The 24,578-nt window shown below is 33.5% G+C and overlaps 1 protein-coding gene across 1 annotated transcript in view; it reads left to right on the top strand.

The window, feature by feature from the left end:
• Liprin-gamma (liprin protein kazrin) overlaps positions 1-24,578 on the top strand; it is a 140,778-nt gene that overhangs the window by 70,855 nt on the left and 45,345 nt on the right. Inside the window, exon 7 of the mRNA XM_077439256.1 lies at positions 15,336-15,429. Coding sequence (XP_077295382.1) covers positions 15,336-15,429 — 94 coding nt within the window. The remainder of the gene's footprint in view (positions 1-15,335; positions 15,430-24,578) is intronic.

Here is a 24,578-nt window from a genome sequence, read left to right as displayed (position 1 = left end):
TAGTGACTAGCTCGGCCGTTCACGTACAAATAAGCTTGTGTGTTCTTGTCAGTATTCACGGCATGATCTTCTGCACTTATGAAGTTGTGATATTTATGTATTGAAATCTCCATACTTTTCCGTGCAAAAAAAAGCATCTATTCTGTTTTTATATTTTTTATTTTATTTCATGGAACATGAACACTCGCCTTTACAGATCGCTCCAAAGCGATTATTGCTTTTATACAGATACAATATATTCAATATACGTATGTACATAATCATTTTTATATAATGTAAATTCGTACAAACAACCACAGTGACATGTATGGAAAAAAATTGCAGCATTTTATAGTAAAATTGGCAAACCTCAAGACACTGAATAACTTGAGATGTAAGAAGGAGGTGCCAATTTTATCGCAACCGTTTCAATGAAAATCAGAAAAATTGGAAAACTCTGATAAGAAACTATCGACCTTGGAGTCACAAATTAAGGTCTGGCCAGCAGTGGGACTTTAGTGAGATTCGAACCCGTGATCACTCTGCTTGAAAGCATAATATGCTAACCACATATAATATATACAATTTATTTTTATTTTTACAATTTTCACTCTCTTGGTTCAGTGACATTCCTGCCGTCAAAAAATTGTGACCTGATTTTGAATCATTCAAACTTATCAGTCCACTTTGATATCTTACCGACATACGGGGCTTAGCTCACTTTAAAGTAAGTGAATGTCTCTGACACGAAGCTAGAGGAGTTTAATTTTGAACGAATTCATCAAAAATTACATTGGAATTCAGTTTGTTTCAGATTGAAGCGATAACGGCTATCTATCCAAACTTGTCTTTCTACCGCCCCTTCACAACTCACAAGCTAAGCTGTTAAACAGTTATAACAGTAAATTTTTTTAACTCTCTTTATTACAATCACACAAACTTAATAATACAACATGCTATACTTCCTCAAATACGTTTTCAATTCACTACATAATAGATTAAATAATTAATGTAATATATTGGTTAAATTCGTGGTCCAACTATTGAAGTGGTAACTAAATTATAATTTAGTGTGATTGTAATAAAATTCGATCTCTACATGTATTAACTTGTGAAACTTTTTCTTTTGTGTTACTAGTAAAACGTCAGCAGATCGAGGCAATATTGTTAATTTATTATAAGCCATTTTTTACACGCTTTTTTGATCTCTTGATTTGAATAATTATCATATTATATCACGAATGCATCTCCATAAAAAACGCAATTTACGAATTTACTTTGATTTTCGTAAATAGAATGCTATGAATAAAAAAACAAATAAAATGTTTGAATTCTTTTGAAGCTTTGAATGCCTCCTTTACCAAGCTTGGTTTTCCAGATGTTATACATACATAATATTCTATTCATTAGGTACAAGTTCTCACATGCTTTTTAGCTTGCTTGAACGTTGAAGTCAAAGAGCTTTTGATATAATATTAAAAAGCTTTGATGGTTATGCACGTTAGGCTCTATCCGTACTAAAAATGCATTTAGGTTAATGTGATTTATTGAAAATTCAATTAATCTTCGTTCAGCGTCGTTCTCATTTTTCGTTTTTAATTTGAAAATTATTCCAGAAGTCGAAGCGCTCATATTATATTATTCCTCGCTTAACCCTTTTGTTCCCGCAAAAATGATTTATAATCGGGAGCAAACAATGCACTGCTGGCCGAAAAACGAAAGATGGGCGTGCTACGATCGCATTCAAAACGTTTATTACTTCATGATATTTAATTTTAGAATATTCAATATTTTCTTGATTGATTGCTTTATTTTTAGATTATATATTTACAATCCATCAATTTTCATTCATGAAAATTTCTTTCCAACTCAAACCAGGCTCAAAATTTATATCGGCCATAGAAAATAAAACGACATAAATATCTATTTTATTTAGATATTTTTTCCATTTTTTTATTACTAAACTCAATTGAAGCTACATGTAATTGTACACTTTCACTAATTAATATTCAATTTTTATAACATAATAGAAATAATAAAATAATATACATTATAACAGAATAACAATAGAAATTATAACAATATATGTCTATTCTGCTGCACATACGTTTTTTTTAGTTTGGATGAAAAGCGTTCTTACTTGTTCCGACATTGCATGGTCATCGTCATCGCCCAGCTTTGCAAATATTCCATCGATGACTTCAAATATCGCACTCCGTAGCCCTTTTAAATAGCCCTAATAAAAACCTTGTAATAAAATGAGTGAGGTTGATCTATTTGGTATATCCTTACATCAATTCAGTAGAGTCTTGACTGATTGATCCATTTCTATTTCTATTTCTATTATATATTCTTTATCCCATTATATTATATCACTTTATATTTAGCCAATTATATTATATCACTTTAAGTTTGATTATGCATTATCCTATTTAGTCATATTTTAGTTGTTATTCTTTTCTTTTTCATTTGTTTGTCTATATGTACTAAATGGGTCTACCTCACGGGCTGGAATGTGAAATTACCGAAAACGCAAATATCGGAAGGCAAAGATCGAAAATCGAAAGATCTTAAGTCGAAAGATCAAAAAAAAGGGTGCATGGTAAACGGTACATACTCACTTAATTTGCGCGAGCAGGATACAACAGGAACAAGAGGAACAGGCTTTTCCTCCCGTATTAATGTGCGCGCGCGGAATACGGGAGGAAAAGCCTGTTCCTCTTGTTCCTGTTGTATCCTGCTCGCGCAAATTAAGTGAGTATGTACCGTTTACCATGCACCGTTTTTTTTAACTTTCGACTTAAGATCTTTCGATTTTCGATCTTTGCCTTCCGATATTTGCGTTTTCGGTAATTTCACATTCCGGCCCGTCACGGAGACCGGTACAAAATATATTATGTATTTTGTAAAAATCTATAATTGGGCTCAGATGTTATTTTGTTATATTTATTATTTATTTTTATGAATTTCTACATCTGAGGCGTGTTGATTTTGGAATAAATAAATAAATAAAAGAAGTGAGAGGAGAAAAAAATAATATTTTTAATATGAATACGAGATTTTCTTCCGATTGTGAGAAAGGTCAACAACCCTCACTTCATGGCATATTTTTAGAACGACATACATAAATATAAACCTTAAATTTTGATGGTGCTCGATAAGTATACACACAAATAGATACCTACACATCCATACACACATACATACAGTATAATATTTCGCGTGTAGCTTACTTACATGCGATCTCGGGGATACTTTATAAAGTCAAGCGTATCACATAAATGCGACCCTACTTTCGAAAGTCTCCCAGAGACGGAGATAAGATTCAATTTCGACGACGGATATATCCGGACCGCGGACCCCGTGCTCCAAACCCCTGGCCCTGGCCTGCTTCATAAAATTTAATGGGATCCCATGGGCGTCATCGCACCCACACAACTATGATATTTTGAAATCCGCACAATGGTCTCAAAACCGAACTAAGTATTATGTACATGCTGCTAGTATTTGAACTATGAGTGTACTATTGTGTATTGGGCTCGTTATTTGTCGCATAATTGTGTGTTGTCTATCGCCATAGCGACGAGACGATAAATTCAGGAATTTTCCCGCTGTGTTTGTTATCGACTTGTTTTGAGACAGTGGTCGACGGTAATTCTACTAGTTATTTCGTTTGAGATATTACTGGGTGTGGATTCGTAAGTTGGTCTGATAAAAGCTTTTTTTCATTAAAAATTACAAAGGTTAGAAGGTGAGTCTATATATGGATTTACGTATATGTCTATATGAGTTGAAGCATTGAAAATTTTTCACTAGTATGTGAACTCTTGATATCTAAGATCTATCCCCTTTTATGGGGGTTTCTACGTCAGTTTGTAGAGCTTTATAGTTATGTACATATGTAGTTCGCCTTATAATAATATTCTGAGAAAATAAGCACATAATATAATATTAAATTACTTTAATTTTCCCTAGTAAGATCTCACCTTGAATTTTCCTCAATGATCTGGTCACCTTTTTATATATCCCATATTAATTGTATTGAAAAATCCAACTACATTTTATAAAATCCTTACGTACTCATACTCATACTACTGTTTCCGATATTTTAAAACTCCGATCCTTTAACAATCTTTCTGTCAGGCCACGACTCACTGATGCCACATTCCTTTTTAAGCTCCTAAATGGTTTCCTTGATTGTCCCGATTTACTGAGTGGGGTTGGTTTCAGGATCCTAGTTAGGTATTCTAGACACGTTGCACTCTTTTCACATAATCCTTTCAAAACCAATTCCCTAAAATATTCCTATTTACAGCGTGTTTATCGTATGTTTAACGGGGAGCTGAATTAAGTTGATCTATTCGGTATTTGGGACATCAGGAGAGTCACGATTGATTGATCCATTTTTTATTTCTATTATATAATCTGGATCTGAAATCGGAATCGGAATTAAAACAGGAATCCGAATCTGGAAGTGGTTCTGAAAAAGGAATCGGAAACCGGAACTTAAAAAGGAATCCGGATCCGGATTGAAAAGGGAATCGAAATGGATATCGATATCATCGTCAATGACAATCAGACTTTTTCGATAACGTTACGGATTCTACGAACCAAAACTTACATACATACAAAGTCTCTTTCGAAATTGTATATTAGATTGATGAAAGATTATATTTTTACTAGCCTCTTCTTAGCTCGCTTTCGATTTTTTCGTCTGACGAAATTTGAGTTCTTATCCGATCGTTTTGAAACTTTGCCATTTTGCTCGGTTTGGTCGTCAATATATGTGCAAATCAAATCCACCATTATGATGGTGAAAAACAATCGTAATAGACACGTTTGAAAATACTCCATTATCGTTCTCGGTGACGTCTATTAGAAAGTTGCCGTTTATATCCACACTCTTCCGGTAATTTTTTCCCTTTTCACCACCCTCTCACTATGCCAGATTTTAATTGTTTAAACGCCTATAACTTTTTCTTTTTTCAATCTGTATTCTATAAAATTCGCATTATTCATACGATAAAAGTAATTGTCAACATCATGTTATGGACAGCAAAACTTACAGTGATATTATTAAAGACCTTGCATTGAATTATATTGTAATAATATTATATAGTTAAAAAATAAATAATTTAATAAAATTTGCTTTAAAATATAATATTACAACATATTGCTCGGTTCTCGTCAGTCTCACGTACATCGAAGTATAGTCATCGGAAATTGCCGCCCAATCGAAGGGCTTCTCCTTGGCAACCGTCGAATTCAGAGATTTCTTCTCACCCCTGTCATCCTTCGAATGCGACGATGGCAGATTATAATGGTTCAGTTCAGGCATGGCGTAACATTTTGCAAAGTTGGGCGTAATTAGAGCGAGCTCCGGTCACATAATCGAATCCGGAGTACAAGAGCGCTTCGCCACCGAGACAAGATTTGTTTGCCCCGGTCTCGATTCAATTGGGCCGGATTGAATTGAATTGTCTCCATCCCCATCCCCATCCTCCACTCTCGTTCTCTTTATCTCGCAATGCTGGGTCAGTTTTGGGGAGGGGTCCGTTTGTCGGATGGCGAGAAGCCTCGGAAATTAATCGTCCGACACTTTGCATATTGAACTTTGATGGTGGAAACGCAGGGCGCGGCCTAATTGGAATATAATTGAGAGCTCTCATTTTCGTGGTTTCGACATAATAATTCGCCATTAGTTGGATGAATTTTGACGTGTCGTCTATGCTAAAACGCTCTATCAATCCTCTACAGCAGTGGTTTACAAACTCATTGCTACTAGGACTCCCCTTAAAAAAATATATATTCTTGATGCGTCCACCACCCCCCCTCTCCTCTCCCTTCTTATTTCATAAAATAATACAAACGGGTTTGGTGCATCCAGCACTCATACTAATTGCATTTGTGCACATCGAAAGGTTACCCGTCATCTGATGTGCAATCTATCATTCGAGAAGACGACAATTGCATTTAAAGCAGCCGTCCGTTAATCTGTCGTTCAATTTGTCTGGCGATTTTAGAGCGGATGCACCGCATCCAATACAAACACATTTTTAAATTATAAGAATGTATTAATACAAAAATATAGGGCCGCGCCTATCATATTTACAAATGGGTGCAACGCAAACAGGCGGCTGAAATATATTGGCCAATTTCATTTCGTTTCAGTTTCCCATTGCATTTTGGTTAAGTAATACAAAATTATTCGTGCGTATAGCGGTCGGTAGAAGTTTTTAGTTCGTGTTTCATATTTTGAAATACTACTTACTTGCAAAAAATTTAATATAAAATATTTAAGTTTTATTTATTTTTATTTTATTTTATTAATTGAAAAATCAACAGACAGGATGTACAGAGATAGGTATAAAAAAAAACAAAAAGTAAATAAATAATATATGTAACATCCGAGTCCAATAATAGATTTTTACAAAAATGAAAAAGATAAATATAAGGAAAACAAATTAAAAAGTAAAGAATAAAGGCATGACAAAATATGTAGTACATTGCATAATTAAACTATAGTATTAAAATATTTGGAAAAGGTTATAAGATAGAATATAAGAAGAAATTGAAATTTACAAATATAAAAAACAAATGAAAAAGGTAAATACAAAATAAACAAATGAAAAGGAAAAGAATGAAAGCTATAAAGCTATAAGTTATTGATATTATTAATTTATTTATGAAATACGTATATATTATATATTTTTGGAAATGTATATTTTTTAGACGATACAAGTAATTGTCAACGTCATTTTATGGACAGCAAAACTTACACTAATATTTTTAAAGACCTTGCGTTGAATTATATTGTAATAATATTATATACATATATGTAGTTAAATAAGAAATAATTAAAAATATATATGTATATTTTACGCCCTCACGTCACATCGGATCGACGTTATTAATGCATTTGATGAAACAGAAACTATTTTATTGAATATTTGCTTCTGTTTATTAAACTGATGTAATTTTCTTTAAAAAAATTCTATGGATTTATCAACGTATTTAGAATGAATAGTTTTTAGGTGCCGTTTTAACTTATGTACTTGGTCTCATACTATCTGAACCCAATACTTTCATACAGAGTAAACACATTGGTCTTTTCAAGCCATCTACATACATATGTATAATAGCATTTAAGAATCCAGAATAGGATGAATCTTATTTTGTTGTCTAGATATTTTAGCTTCCTTATTTGCTCTCGCTTATATTCGTACTATCTTTACTCGAATTTCTGTCTGTATCTTCATTATTAGTGGATTTTTTCTTGTAACCAGTCAAATACGTACGTTTCAGGAACAATTTTAATGTTATGTTTCGAAAGCTTATTTATAAGCGTATATTATTTTATGTTATAAACTAACTTTTCACACCCCCCCCTTCGTACTAGTCTGCCCCTCCCAGTTTAGAAATCGCTGCTCTAAAGTACGATTATTCCATTCAGTACACAGATACATTCTGATAATTGTTATAGAACTATAGAAAATTGGACTTAATTATTAATTCAATATTATAGACAGTTGATAAAGTAATGTCGGTAATGATGGAACCAATCATTATGTAATATAATAAAATTTTTGGCATTAGCAACTTTATTAATCTTTCACGAACAATATAAAAGCAAATTTATAACTTTTAATGAACGTAAACAACATAATATTATTATTTTGCTTCTTTAATGTACAACGCAGTCTAATGAAATTTGGAGCGTATTTGACAACAACTTGTTGTTGAATGTTGGCATTGTTTTTTCGATCATCTTATGGTTTTCAAACAAATAATCATCTCTAGTAGTTGCTATCAAGTTTCGACGATCTCAATTAAGCTGGCACATACTCAGAACATCTGAGGAAAGTTTGAGTAAAGTAAAAGTTTGCTCAAAGGAAAAGATTGGTGGGGCTATCTAGAATATGAGAGAAATCGAATAAGTGCACTCTGTATAAGACTAAGACTTCAATGGGAGCAGTTTTCAATAGCAGCAAAAGATAAGTTTTTCTGCAGGATCTAATTAAGAAATCGAAATCTCGGATCATAATAAATATAAAGAAGAAGTGTCGCATTGGAAATGGTGCATATAAAATGTAAATGTAAATCTTTAAAATTGACATTAACTAGTCATATTGAAGAGATGGCTTTTTAAGTCTTATAAGCATGTAAAGATGAAATATTTGCTATTTTAAGTAGTATTTCTATAGTACGATTATTGCACGTCATAAATGTTGACAAGTGTTGCCGCTGTACAATTGGGAATCTATGTGTGCGTGTTCGTTGCCGGTAAATCTTGAGATTGTATCAAATTTTCGTTATTTTTTTTTTACTTGCTTTTTAAAAAGAGTTCGATTTTAAGTATTGAAGTCGTGCGGGCAGAAGTTCGTGTCGAGGAAACGTTTAAGGTCGAAAATCACTTACATTAAAACTTTGTCTCGAATTTAAGCGACCTCTATTACCGCAACGAAAAAGCGAAATTGTGGTGCGTTTACTTGTAGTGAAAGTTTCGCAAGAACCCAAGGTCGCTTTCCTTAATTGTTTCATTAGCGAAATTTCAAACATTCGAACGAAATGCGTGCAATTCAACTAAATGATTTCGTGAATGTCATCGCATTTGCCGCTGAGGGAGAATCGATTTTTATTTTGTTCGAAAATTCGTACGCATACATAAAATGAACAATATATGATAAATTTTGTGATATAATTTGATAAAAGTACGAGTGCTGGAAAAGCACCTGTTCAATTCGATTGTGTAATTTTTTTCAATAGGAACAATTCAGTTTAAATTACATTCTATTCATATTTCAATCGGTTGTTATATATTTTTCATTGTATGTAAAAGGACATTTATCATGATTCTAGGGAAATTGTCATACATAAATCTCTTTTATCTATTTTAACGAGCAAAAGTATTTTTATTGGCCTCGTGAAGAGTTGTTGCATCAAAAAATATATAGTATTTTACAATCGACTATAGTGGTGTCCCGACAAAACCGCGCGGGACAAAATCGCTTGGACGAAACTGCGCAGCGACAAAATTGCAAAAAAAACCAAAATAGCGCGGCGACCAAATCGCGCAACGCATATATAATCAAAGACATATAAGCAAAAAAATAAATACAAAAACAAGTAATATAAATATTGAAAATAGGTCTAATCTATATATTATTACGTACGCCGCGGATTGAGCGAATTGCACTTAGATCAACGGATATCTGTTATCGTGTTAACTAATTGCATGCACTTACTTCCAAGGATTATATCTGGACTCTGAGTGCATTTAGGCTAAACAATGACCGTTATTAGTTATTTCTCAGAATCTGTACGGGAAGACCCAATGACGTGGAAATACATATCCGAATACGTGACTATACAACAGGTAAACAGATTAGGCGTCCTGAGAGATCTACCCTTTATAAGGCGGTACGTAGGCGATATCATGTCATTCTGGACGGAGCAGTGACAGTGTGTGTAACTCCTTAATCATCAATAAATGCTGTGAAACGACTGTTGGCCTTTTACTTGGATCCTCCACCCACCCCTACGCAACAATATGTATATAAAAATGAATGTCTGCGTGTGTGTGTGTGTGTGTGTGTGTGTCTCGAATAGGCTCCTAAGCCACTGAAGCGATTACGATGGAACTTTCAGGATTTGTTGTATGCATGTCCGGGAAGATTACTGTGAAAAAAAACGGGGACGGAAACGGGAAAAACGGGAATGAGTGTCATTCGCTATAATTTCAAATGTTTTCGCGTCGCGACCAGGGTGTTCGCTGCCTGAGTTGCTCCGAAAAATGGGAACGGGAACGGGAACAAGAACGGGAAAGGGAACGAGAACGGGAACGGGAATTGCATGCGTTATTGTGGCATTGCAATGCATGCAGGGTTCAGCTAGTGTATAATAAAAATTCAATAGAACACAGTAATGATAAAATTAGAATCGTTTATTTATTTTGAAAGTGTAATTTTGAATTTGTGCTAATCCTTCGATATTATGTATATTAGATTTAGGGCAAATAATTATATTTAATATTATACATTTTCAAAATTAATAAACTATTCTTATTCTATCATTAATGTGTTATATCGGATTTTTCTTATACATTAGACCTCTTTTTAATATTTATATTACTTGTTTTCATATTTATTTTCTTGTTTACATTTGTTTACATACATATATATGTGTTGCGTGATTTTGTCGCCACGTTATTTTGGTTTGCGCGGTTTCGTCCAAGCGATATTGTCCCCGCGATTTTATTCCGCGCGGCTTTGTGACGACGCTGACGATAGTACTTCTTCTATTGCATTCACCGAGAAAATTGGTACAAGGCGTAGTCAATGTTTTCGTGAATTTCATTTTTAAATTATGATACAAATAAAATTTATATTAATGAGTAAATTTAACATGAATATACTGAATAACATGAAACCACAGATCACCAAACAAAATACCATCCACAAATTCAGAAGAAAATGTACAATTACATTGACATAACATGAGAACAAATAAAGAGACGTATAAAATTAAAATAGCGTGCATTTGGGGGAATGAAAGCTGTTTTTAAATAAAAAAAGCCACTTTTCCTGAAGAAAAAGATCTTCGATCAATGTGTTTTGCCAGTAATGACATATGAATGTGAAATTTGGTCTTTAAATATTACACCAAGTCCAATGCACTCAAAGAGGTATTCATAACAGTCCTTTTTCGAATGGCTCCTATTCCAAGAGCTATTCGACTTCTTAATGAAATCGTTGCTGCCGAGACTGAATGTGATATTTTCCACCTTAGTGAGCGTAAATTGTCGGAAATTACTCTAACCCATTTATCTGGTAGTCTGCGCTCATCATTGTTTTCATGATTGATTGTGATTTATGAGTGAAATTTTGATAAACTCTCTTCCATTTGGGCCTTACAGGGATGTTTTGTATTTGTAGTTGTTTCTTACATATTTATTGAAACTGTCTGTAGGTGCAAGGCATTCCTTATGCTATATATTTTTATCTGTTATTATTAAATGCTGTTTTTTATGTTTATGTATGGATGTATTTATGTTTATGTTCAAATGTATTTTTTATGTATAATTGATGGGTGTATTATTTTCGTTGTGTATTGATTTGTGTTTAATTGTTATTTTGTTTTTTTTTGTGTTATGGTTTTGACCATTGTGGCGCTTTAGGAATTCTTGTTATGCCACAATGTTCTGTTTAGAATAAAATAAATAACACAATAAACAGGAAAGGGAATACGTGGGTAAGAAGTATGACAAGGGTAGTGGATATTGCGGATAGAGTGAAGAGATAGAATGGAAAGGGCGCGACTCACGTAGCTAGAAGAATGGATGAAATTTGGACAAAGGAAGTGCTGAAATGGTTCCTGAGAGAATGTAAAAGGGTAAAAGAAGGCCGAAAGGAATATGGGTGGACGAAAGTAGTAGTATATACGAAATATTGGTAGCCTGCAATAAGTTTATTCTGCTTTTCGTAGATTCTGGACATATGAATTAAAAGAAGTGATATTAATTTTTGAATTAAGTCAAACAGAAATAGTGCTTTTGGAACTGAAAACTGGGATTCCGGCACTTTCAAATATAATGACTCATATACTGACGAAAAAATCAATACTGTTATAATATTACTTAAATTTTTATAGACTTTTTGAGTTGTGTCCCTTTTCTTACTGGGGTGCGATACGCATATATGTACATACATGCCCAAGTAAAATTTTGCCCTACTCGTTCAAATGCCATAACCGTAAAAAGTATATTAATTTACTTTGGGCAATATGAAAAATGTATGCAAAAACTCATGCATATATGATACATATATGATACAGCGGACTTTTGTTTTAATATTTTCATTAATCATCCGAGCAACACAGAAAGTATTTTAATCAAAAAAAAATTAATTTACACGCGGATCCAACGGGGTAACATTTCTCCCTTTATTACCGGCCGCTATCTCCGTTGGGCGAACGCAAAACTCGGTAATCAGAATTTAATGTTGTGTACTGCAATAAAGGTCAGAAAACAGTTTATTCTGATTTAACATCGCACCCTTTGTTGTACCTATACATGCATAAAACACAATACCAAATCATCAACGTCCGTTTTTCATTGCTCGTATCATCAATGACAATTTTCCCGCGCTATATTGACCGCCCCATACAATGGCCGAAAATTGTCTCGAGTCACGCGACCACTTACTTGTCGTCGCTAAATATTTTAAATTACCATTTATATGTATATATTATATATTGGGTATGTGTGTAGGTGTATCTGAGGAGGACGTGTGTTCGGTTGGGTTTCTGGGTCGATTCCGACCCTGCCTATACTTCATCCCTCTCTTCCTCCAAAAAAGAGGGTCGAATCCACTAATCATATTAAACAACCGAGGAATTCGATACGGTCGAATATTAATGAACGATACCTACGTCGTATCGTAACGATTGAAGTTTATTGGTTTTTAAATTTAGCCAATTTCCGACGATTAACAATGAAAAATGTACATATATGCAAAGTTATTGCCAATTCGGATTAAAATTTGTTTTACAATTCACTTGTATGTTTCTATTTATTTAATCGAAAGTTAATCATACAATTTATTTGTTTTGATCTTGCTAATTAACAGGATTATGAATAAAGCCAGAACTATTTAGTCTCATACAGAAACTAGTTAAGGTCTATTCATAGTAGCACATTACGTACCAGCAACTGCAAGTATTCTTTGGTATATTTAATATGGACACATTCATGTCTAACGTGGTGTAGACGTAACAGCAAGTAAAAGCAGAAGCCGACAAAATCTATTCATATTATACAGCAGTACATGTCACCGTAACGTATCAAGCAAAACTTTATTTGGTTATTAGTAGCGAGTGCACGGGTACTAACGAAAGTGCGCATGCGCATTTTAATATCTTCAGTGACAATATTGATTCGAATATATGACGCAAGCAATAATGCGCCGTATCGTCACGTTCTGTAGTGTAAGCCGATTTTGTCTTGCACTCGGAAACTTTGTCAAACTTGTCAAACGTGCCAAAACGTGCGTTGCTGTATATTATGAATAGAAACTGTCGTTTACCTGAGCTGCTATGCTGTGCTGTAGCCGTGAACTGCTGAATAGTATAAATAGACCTTGATGCTCTCTTACATGTGTATGTTAGACTGTTGTATAGATATTTATTGGCTGATACTGCTTGCATACATTCTGATAAACCACATATATGATATATGTAAATACCTACATAATGTTGCTAATTTCATCGAACAATTTTTATGCTGGTTGTTTGTATATTTGTCAATTTTATTTTGAAATCAGGCCTTAAATTGTAAAGAAATTTTATGAAACAACATTTTAGGGTCAAATTATAAGACATACATAGATAGTGTGAAAAAGTTAAGGTTATAGACGTTTAAACAGTTAAAATCTGACAAAACGAGTGGGAGGGGGGGAGGGGGCCGGAAAGTCAAAACAAACAAGGCTACTGGCTATTTATTGGCAATGGGTTAGCTGTCCCCATCTCCAAACGTTTTGAATTCTTAAATGTGTTTATTACGATTATATTAGATTTCACCATCGGCTTAACGGACACAATTGAAATCTCTATCGGCGGCCAAACCTCGCAAAATGGCAATGTTCGAAAGCGATCGGAAGAGTGTAGGAAGTTTGTCCATACTATCGGACGAAGTAAAGCTAATATAAACCTTGTAAAAAGATTTGCAAAAAAAAAATTATGGCATTTAATTTACGCACACTTAGAGTATGGACACAAACAATCGTACGCGGCACATGTTTTTTTTTCGATAGTCTTGCACATGTAATAAAACGCTAGCACACATTAACTATGCCGGGTCAAAATTACTCTTCCCTCTTTTCTCCACAGAATTTCCGGTATATATTTTCCTTATATAATTTTATTTAAAAAAAAATCATAGCTACCATTCATATATTTAACAGTAATTCATAGCCAGCAGTATGGCTCAGTGGTAGCGTATATGTTTAGCGCCAAGTGATTATTGGATTCGATCCCGCTATACTGCTTATTATGCTCCAAGTCGATATTTTTACTTTATCTACATATGTATGTATGTACGTTGTAACAATAGATGAAGTTTTGTGATCATGCGAAAATTCGAACTCGGGATTTTGACTGATTCGAACTCAGAATCGATTACTGATCACGTTTCCATGATCTAGAAAAAAATGTGTATTTTGGGGATTTTTTGAACACCGTTAGTCCTATCGAACTGAAACGTAATCAGGAATCGATTCCGAGTTCGAATCAGTCAAAATCTCGAGTTCGAATTTTCGCATGATAACAAAACTTCATCTATTGTTACTACATACATATATGTAGATTAAGCAAAAATATGTGTGAATTATTTTGAAGCTTGTACCTACCTGATGTGTAATCTCAGACCAGATGTTTAAAAATAAATTATTATATAATTTAGACGACATTTACCGAAAAATGTTCAGTGTTTGAAATATATGTATGTATGTACATATAAGATTATATAAAAAAAATCCTGAATTGTAATCGTAAGTGAAACGTAAAGGAGGTTTATAAAAATATCTTCGATACTAATGACGTCATTGTTAAAATATAAATATCACCTCAAAGAGATCGGTTTCATTTCGTTATTTTTTTTAAAACAATATATTTTTACTAAAAACGAAAGGTAGACGAATCATTTGATGAGTGTTTCAAATAAAAATGTATAAATAGCATATACGCATCCTTTTTATGTAAAGGACGCTTATATGTAGATATCTTTCGAATATCGAATATGCAAATCTTGGATTCGATTTCGGGTTCATACAGTAGCTAGGGGTGTATTTTACTGTCGATTTGGTGGCACTTACGAAGCACCGTGTCAGGGGAGTCGAGCTACGCGACCGCGGTCCGCAAGATAAACGATGCTGCGGGCCCCATGTCATCCCCGCTTCGGTGACAAATCGCATTATTGTCACGGCTGCGGACCCCTTTTCCGCGCCCCTGCCATTTGTTTCTCAAGCGAAGGGGATGGGGGATGGAAACGTCTCCAGTAGAGCCAAATTACACTGTTCCGTAGAGCGTAATGGACAATGCAGGAACATTACATTGTATATACAATATACGTATATTACTATTGGTTTATACTATCGAGTACATATATTCGAACTATTGGTTTCCAGACTTTCATCTATGTATCTATGTGGGTATGCTCTAACATTTGAAGTTTCTGTTGTGCTGCAGTTTTGTGTGTGAACGTGGAATGAAATTGTAGTGTTCCTTTGTGCCGGATGCTGAATCCAATTTTGAATCTCAATGAATGAAAATATTTTGTGAATAATATTGTTTTTTAATTTCAGTTCCTGTCACAACGCCAAAGGATTGCAGTCCTACTTTGTCACCACATAACGCCAATGCGTTTTCCAGATCTATCGACAATAGCGTACTATCGAGGTAAATTTATGAATTAGATATATAAATATTACGATTAGAGATTTGCGTAATTGATTGGGATAACAATACGCTGTGGTATATATTATATTTGCTCAATTTGTCGAAATTTACAGCTTGGAATGTTGCGAAATATCCCATGTGAGAATGAGATATAGAGATAATCATCTTCAGAGAGGCTCAGTGTTTTAAAACATTTATTATTTTATAATATGTAGCTTCTGGTCAATAGTTTTTCGTCATTGAAAGACTGTCACACTCAACTAAGATAACTCAAATGGTGAAAATGTGTTGTGAAGTTTAAGTTCTTTACTGTAGAAAGCATTTTATTTATCTTGAGCATCTTCGTCTCTTTTATAGACATATACATATACTGTATTGCATTCCAAGCATTTTTCTTAGTCTTCCTCTCAATGCATCTACTCGGCTTTCCTTTGTTCTTGTGCTAGCATATGTATGTATATTAAACAACATTCGAGTACTTCTTTGTCCTCCAGTTTTCTATCTCAGAATTGATCGAAGCAAAATAATTGTGTTTTGTATAAATAGACATACTAGTCAATCCTTAATCACCATTTTTGTTTTTTTTATGATTTTATTATTTCGCATAATTATTTGGTGATATATTAACCCACTATGAGCTGTAAGAACATATGCTGTGTTTTTAATAAATCGTCATTCAAAGGCAGTAAACACAGCGGGTGTTTTTAAATCCTCCAAAATTCATACAAAAAAAGAGTAATATTAAAAGATTCAGTTACAAACTTCCGTTCATAGATATGATACCAGCATATCTGTATCAAAAATATCGATAAATAAATTTAAAAAATATATATTTCTACAGTTCAAAGTTTGACTTTTTTCCAAGGAATTTATTGATGATATTCCAAATTCTCAGATATCGAAATTCATTGGTTTTTTCTCGCGTAGCAAATGTATATTCTTTTCAAATGAAATCTTTCATTTAAATGAATGCAACACAATGATTTACAAGATAGATATCTTTTATTACTTCAAAATATATTTAAATTTATATACATACATATGTACAAACATTTAATATAACAATACAACAAATACTGACATGATAATTCACATGGTTGAAGACAACTATATTCTAATATTGAATTAAATGAATATAATGGTTTAGGTGTTATGTTTTATTTACAAAACACTGCCATTTTTACTAACCTCTTATAGGTTTCACATGATTTTCGTGTAATTTAACCGTTGTTTTGCGAAAAATACGCGGATTCTCATATAAAATTCGGGCGGTCTTTAATGACCTAAACACTCAATTTTTAAAGGGCTGCAGTAATTTTACTTGGTAAACAAATTTTTATTTATTATTTTTATTTTTACATATATACCAGGAAGGCCTTACAGGAAAATCCCAATGCGCCTTCCTGGCCAATTACAAATACAAATGCAGCATTTTTTTATTATAAGTCGTTGAATTGCGAGACACTGAAAAAACTCGCAAATTAACGAGACATCTATGAATTGTACATAAATTTTTATTGTACATCCATCAAATTTCAAATAGTGGTGACATAGTAGGTAGGAAGGATTTTTAGCCATTTTTTTTTCCGGGAACCGTTTCAACAATGAAATCAGAGAAAATTGGCAAACTCTGATAGGAAACGATCAACCTGGAGTCACAAATCCAGGTCTGACCAACAGCATACTCTGAAAAATTCATTTTCATTCAGGGATAGAACCCGGCACCTTCTTGACGGTAAGCAGAAGCTTAACGTCCGAGCTATGCTAAAAATGAATTTTTATTATGTTTTTTGAACTATTCTTAATCCATCGATGTATGTATATATTCCTTTTAAATCATAGCTGTAAAATAAGGTTGAAATTACACTAAAAAAAGTTTTTATTCTCCCTTGAAAATTTTTTATTTAATTTTAAATTTACGAGGCTTACAGTTAATGATATAATAAAATATAAATATAAATTTTGTTTTTCATGGTTTGTGTTTCATCTACATAATTTATAGTTACATATATAAGCTGAAGACAATTTTAAATATATTAATAAATTGGAATTTCGTTTTATGTGATTCTATTTCCAGTTATATTCGTCTGCAACGACGCTCGTTTCGTACCCATTATCTTCTTAGTAAAATTCTGTGTAATTCCAATTAAAAATCCCACTTTCTACTGTTTTCCTTCTGTTTGTTTATTTGTACAAAATTGAATCGTTGTAAATATCAACATAATTAAATCTTTTCCACTCCATTCGCTTATTTTTGAATTTGTTGATTTTCACATGACCTTTTTCGTGCGTCAAAATACGAGAGAATTCAAATTCACCGACCAGACCTAAAATCGGATCAAATCCCACCATCTCTCTCGCTCGTTCTCTTCTCTATTGTGCCCTCCTTCCGAGGAGCATATTGCGCGTCTTATACTGTTTGTTGCTCCAGGAACAATCTCCTTAAAGATGGATGGGAAAATATTTCCGTTTTTCCATTCGTCCCCCCGCGGCAGTGTTTACATGCCTTTGTGATACATCTGCGAGCAACACTTTTGCTGATTAAAATGTCAGAACCTTTTCATCGAAACTTCGTTGTCTTCGACCCATTCAAAGACGTTCCCATTCCCAGCCTCTCCCCCGACTAGGGACGCGGGTCTCTGTAAAAAGCTTAATTTAATGAGTCAATAATGAAAAGACACTCAATTTCCACCCGAGGCTCGAAAGAAAACTGTTGAACGTCGCTCTCCATCTCACTCTAGTCGACCTCTCGAGCGAATCTCGCTTTTTTGAGAGCTGTTGTGAAAAATGACTTTTGACGGGAAATTGACTGTTGAATGGGAAATACACTTTCGTTCGAATCGTATCCGGTTTTCGGGCGCCGATCGACAGTTTAATTGACGAAAATATAATTAGCGACCAATTTCGCGTCCGACCCTTTCGACGAAACTTGTCAAAGTCACCGGCTCTTCGACGAGACGAGAAATTCGGAAAACGGTCGGATGCTTTCAGGGAAAATTGAATGGATATTTTCGAATAGAACACCTGAAGCGGACCGCACACGCAAAGAGCGAATATATTGTGCTAAAATGGCACCTGTGTCTCTTAATGATCTTGATAATTCGACGTCGATGCCCTTAAATAGATCAATGAATGTATCTAAGCAGAACGTAATGCGATATATGTACATATATAATACATAGATCCGTTTTCGGAACGATGAAGTTTCCAATACATTTTCAGAATGAATAATGTTTGTTTTTAAGTTGAGAATAATAATTCAGAATCGAGTTTCCTCGAATTTATTCATATATTGAAACTTAAATGTATAATATTAAGATTATAAATACATAAATTAATCCAGTTTGGTATATTTATGAAAATCATAAAAAGAATATTCTTGTAAATGTTACATCATTAGAATAGACAGTTACAGTCTCAAGGGTGAATGAATGAAAGAGCACAATTTGATGGATAAGCTCTCTCAAAATTTGCTTCTAACATTTTCATAAGATTTTTTGTTTTTCTAGAAAATTTTTATCGTACTGAATATGAAAATAATCAAGACTTTTCATTAAAAAATTAAGACGTGATCAGTGATAGATTCTGAGTTCGAATCGGTCAAAATCTCGAGTTCGAATTTTCACATTATCACAAAACTTTATTTATTGTTAATACGTACGTAGATAAAGTAAAAATGTCTAGCTATTTTTCTAATTTTAGATATGTTTTAATAGCATCTTAGTTGTCATGTTGTCATAAAATCTCATGGATATTATGTTAGCAATTATTATTTTCCTACAATGAAGTTTTGTGATCATGCGAAAATTCAATTTTTTGATTTATTATGTAACAAATTGCCCGATTTCTTGAGCGACTGTTTACTCATAGACACATTTTAGCGTTAAGCAACTTATCTCCAATATGAAGTAGTTGACAATACATTATAATCGGTCAGATGATACGAGTAAAAACGTTACCATAACTAGATGTAATACTTTTGTTCAACTTTTGCAATACTTTTGTTTTGTGTATCTGATGTATTACCGACATGCGGGAAATATTGAAGTATGTTTAAGTCTCCGATACAGAAGCTAGAAAAGTTTAATCATCGATGAACGCATTAAAAATTACGTCGGAAACTCCTGTCAGATTGAAGCGATGACAGTTTGCTATTCAAAACAGCTTTCTACCGCCCCTTCACAGCCCACAGACTAAACAGTTATAACAGCTTCTTTTTTCACTTTCATTTACTCTCATCTCATATAAACTTAATATTACAAGCTTTTACTTTCTTACATACGTTTTGAATTCACTTATAGATTCAATAAAGTAATATATTGGTGAAATTCGTGGCCTATTATTATATTCGTGTTCTATACTATTGAAGAGTCTTAATCAAATCAAAACAGATAGTGTTTGAGACATAAGTTATGGAGGGTCCACACTCCTCATTGAAAGACCAATGGAGGTCGCGATCTTCAGAAATGAGAGTATAATCGACAAGAATATATCAAGAATAAGTGCATTCGTAAGTGAATAATAGAGACCCCAGATTAGGCTAACGGGACTCAGTAAGTACCCGAACAAAGGTAAGACTAAAAACGAGCGCGTACATAAGCGATAGACTCACCACGGTAGACCTTTACGTGCCTAGTTTGGGGCAGCTGTAGTGTGCAACGTGTCCTTTATAAGGAGGTACTATGTATATCACATTATTCTGGATTGAGCGGCGGTTCCGTGTGGACCTCTTGAATCTTTGAATAAATGCTGTGAAACAATTTTTGCCTTAAATTTGGATCTTGAACCCACCCCTACGCAACAATATTTAGGATCAAGACTCTTTGCTACCGGGCAAGCCTATTTTGACATTAGTATAGTGAAATTACTAAATGTTCTTCGCATCGAAGAATTAGACTGCTCCAAATTAAGTGAAAAAACACAAAATTCTGGAACTCTTAACAGTATTAAATAAAATAATTATGGTAAAAAAAATCTTTTTGTATAAGTAGCACATTGTTCGATAAATCGCACCGCGATTGGCCTCCTTTACGCCTTACGAAATACGACCTCTTCAAGTTTTTATATTAAAGTTTTACTGATTGTCTCAACCATATTAAAAACGTGTCAGATTTCAAACGCCAAGATTAATATCTCTGAAAACAGTATATCACATTTTATCGTGCAGAGTTTTAAACTTCAATAATGACCATTCCAGCTTAGCGCACGAAAGTTTCAGCAGAAAAAGTACAGTTGTGGGATACGGCAGTTTGAGGTACGTGCGTTGAAATGTAAAACGCTTCGTTTCGCATCTGATATCTTTACGTCCGTCGCATTTGATTTATAATAATACATTTTTTGTGGTATCTGAGACATTCGTTCGTCGGCAGCGACAGATGTAATAGTTGGCTGCTCTAAACTGAATGGCTTTTTAGTCAACGTCGCCGGTCCAAGTTGATGGATGAGTAGCAGAAAATGGGGTGGTCGTGACACAATGGTAATGTAATTGGCTTTCAAATCCGCATCCCCGCATATACACAAAATCACGAAATTTACAGAGCCGTTTGTACCAGTGACATTTGTATTTCATGTTTGGCTTTGCTCGTCGCATTGTGGGATAAATTCTGATAGATACCAATTGAATGCTTCCGCTTGTGTATCGATCATTAGCGAGCTATATGTACATATATACTCATACATATATACCTTCTCATGTGTACTGTGTGTGTTAAAATGATTGAAAGGGATTGTTTGAAATTCGATTTCTAGCTTAACCGTTTAATGTGGTCTGTACCAGTGGTTCTCATATGAAATTTTATTGTAGTGGCATAATTGTCATAAGCAACAAAAATGTCTGGTTGCCGCCACAAATATTGTTCTTCGGTGTGATTTAAAATAAAAATATGTTTTCATTTGCTATTTAGAGGGGGGGGGGTGCTTATTTTAGAATTTTGTTAATAATATTTTTTTATTTTTATTTAATAGTTTTGGACCATTGTGGCATTACAGGAAGAACCTAATGAGCCACAATGGCCTACAATTGAAAAATATATAAAAACATGATATAAAAACAAGTGAACTGTAAATAAAGGAAAAAAGCAAAAGCAGAAAACATGGTAAAATAAAATAATAAAAACAAAAAGTAACAAAAGGAAAATAATATGTACATCATTCAGAGAGGGAAAAAAAAATAACAAAAGTGTAAAAATCAAAAATAAAATCCATAAATCCCATTCTTTGTTTACACTGAACAAAATTAAAATAGTATATAAAAATGTACAATGGAGAAAGAAAAAGTAAAATAAAATAAAACAAAATATGAATAAAAAATAAAATCACAGCGAGGCCCAAATGGAAGAGAGTAGATTAAGATTCCACTCATACATCACATTCAAATTAAGAAAGTAATGATGAGCGCAGGTTACCAGATAAATATGTTAAAATAATATCCGATAATCTACGCTCCCCAAGGTGGAAAATATCACATTCAGGGACAGCAGCAACGATTTCATTGAGAAGTCGAATAGCTCTTGAAATAGGAGCCATTCGAAAAATAAAATAATAATCCTTGGACAAATGTACATATTAAGGCCACTTGTAAAAAAATCTTTTGACTGAAAATACTCAGGTATTTGAAACAGCCACTATCTGCATATTTGACTATTAATTATTCTATTGTTTAATCTACATTTTTATTCTTGTGCTTGTTTATTATTTAAAATAAATACAAAATTGTCAATTTCACGCAAATCAGTGTTTCGAGAGTAGCGGTTTCGTTGCGTTGCTTATATCGTGTCCGTTTCTGTTTTCTTTTTCTTTTTTGAGTTTTTTAAATGAAGTGCATCTAATTATGTTTTTTAAAAACACGGAAATTCAGTGAAGGGAATAAGGTTAAGATTATTTTAATATTATTCAAATATATGTCATGTGTGGTCCTAATGACATTAAAACTTGCCAAACGGTGATGGATAGTGATCGGGACATATTTTATTTTATTTCTCCAAATATACTGAATGCAGAGTCTTCATATTTAATATATTCCTCATCAAAACCTCTATTATTCGAATTATGCCATTAAGAAATAAAAAAAAATGATTAATACCCACAGGAATAATTATTTTCGCGGGAAGCCCTTTGTACAAATGCCTCTCAGATGCGAGATATGAGGAAATTCAATGAGTCAGTGTGAGAATGATATCCGCCTTGGAATGACAGCTCTGCTTTAGCCATGATTTTATTAATTTATTACCCTTATTTTATATTACTCGACGTTTAATACATGATTAAATGATTTTTATAGCTGATTATAATAATTAACTTCGCAAATTTTGCATTATTTTAACTTAAAACACACATCAACCTTAGACATTTGAAATCCAGTACAATGGCTAGTGGATTTTTTAGTACAGTAAAGAAAATGTTAAACGGATATACATAGTGAGATTGGTTCGATCAAAAACTGGAAAAATAAGGAAGAAAATACTGTGTCGAGAAATCATTGAAACGACCATGTCTTTCAAAATCTCGACAACGGACCTTCTGAGCTAGATGGAGAAGTGAAAAGGGGATGAAATATAAAATTTTCTTCTCGAATAGTAAGAAAACGTTTAATGGAAGCTGGATTACTGGATTGCTGGATCAGAAATAAGCCATTGCTGTCTGATATAAATTGTCTGATTTGCGTTAAAGGGACAATTTTAGCATTTATTAAGTAATAAGCAACCATGGAAGAGAAAGTAGGGCTAAGCAGTATAGGAATTTATAGTAAGATGCAATGCAGATAGTGGCTGTTTCAAATTCCCCAATATTTTCGGTCAAAAGCATTTTTTACAACTGACCTAATACATTTGACTACCGTTGTATATTCCCCTTTATTTAAACACTTATTTAGAATTCAATATAGGAAATTTTGATTATATAAATATTATATTAAGATAAGTCAATTTCCACTATTATACTGAATGATGAAATGAATCTACTATTCGTCTTATTATTTATTATGTAGGTTGTATTTTCAAAATAATGATCGTAAACCATTGGTCTTGTTTTAAAATGGAATAAAATTGAATAAGAATCGTTTTACGATAGTTTTACAGCGTCCAATGGCCGATAAAATTCAATCGTAAAACAAGTTCCATAGTTTACGATCGATGTTTTCGTACCACAAGTTCCTATTTAAATCTATTATATGTTTGTAGCTATCTCCAGTAGTTCTGCTCGATTTAGTTCTATTGGTATATTATGTTTACAAAGCTAAAATCGATATGTTTCTAAGGCCGTTTAGTTCCAGGACATATTCACAGAGAGGAGAGGGGGACGATGGAGAGTCTTCCCCATCATCCCACTTAAGTTTCGTGCAACGTTTCAGCACAGTAACGCTTAGCGACGGTGACGTCATCATCAAATCAAGTCGCTATTCACTTTAGTTTTACTTCAAAAGCCAGCAATATATGAAATATCTCATTAGCTCATTAGCTCAGTGGTTAGCATGTCTTATTAGCAACTTAAAAGTCAAGGATTCGATCCCTATTTATACATCTATCTGGTTAATTTAGCGTATTTTTGCGGTGCTGCTGGATATTTGTTAATCCAAGTCGATCGTATGTCAATTTATATGATTCAATTATTGAAACGAATTAAGCCAGCAGCATAGCTTGGTTTCTACGTTAATGTAAACCACTGAGAGGTTGCCAGGTTCGATCCCGTGGGTTGACCTTGATTGAAAAGAAATTTGAATCCGAGTATTATCTGCAGTGCTGCTAGTTAGACTCTTAGATATTTGTGAGTCCAAGTCGATCGTTTCCTTTCAGAGTATTCCAATGTTTTTGATTTCATTGTTGAAACGGTTCCTTATCAAATTGGCTAAAGCCTACCCACTATGTCACCACTATTTGAATATGATTTAAAAAAAATTATATTTACAAGTTTAATACCTTATATGTATGTCGCTCGGGGGTAACCCGTAAGGATATCATGGAAGAATATATCTTTTTTAAAGCTATAAATAAATGTATTGTTACGTACGCCGCGGATTGAGCGAATTGCACTTAGACCAACGGATATCTGTTATCGGGTTAACTAAGTGCATGCACTTACTTCCAAGGATTATATCTGGACTCTAAGTGCATTTAGGCTAAACAATGACCGTTATTAGGCTTTTGAATCGGTAC

Source organism: Arctopsyche grandis, chromosome 10, assembly GCF_051622035.1.
Source record: "Arctopsyche grandis isolate Sample6627 chromosome 10, ASM5162203v2, whole genome shotgun sequence".
In the NCBI taxonomy this organism is placed as follows: domain Eukaryota; kingdom Metazoa; phylum Arthropoda; class Insecta; order Trichoptera; family Hydropsychidae; genus Arctopsyche; species Arctopsyche grandis.
The sequence above is the reverse complement of the archived record's forward strand: the minus strand, read 5'-3'. Positions and strand labels throughout refer to the sequence as shown.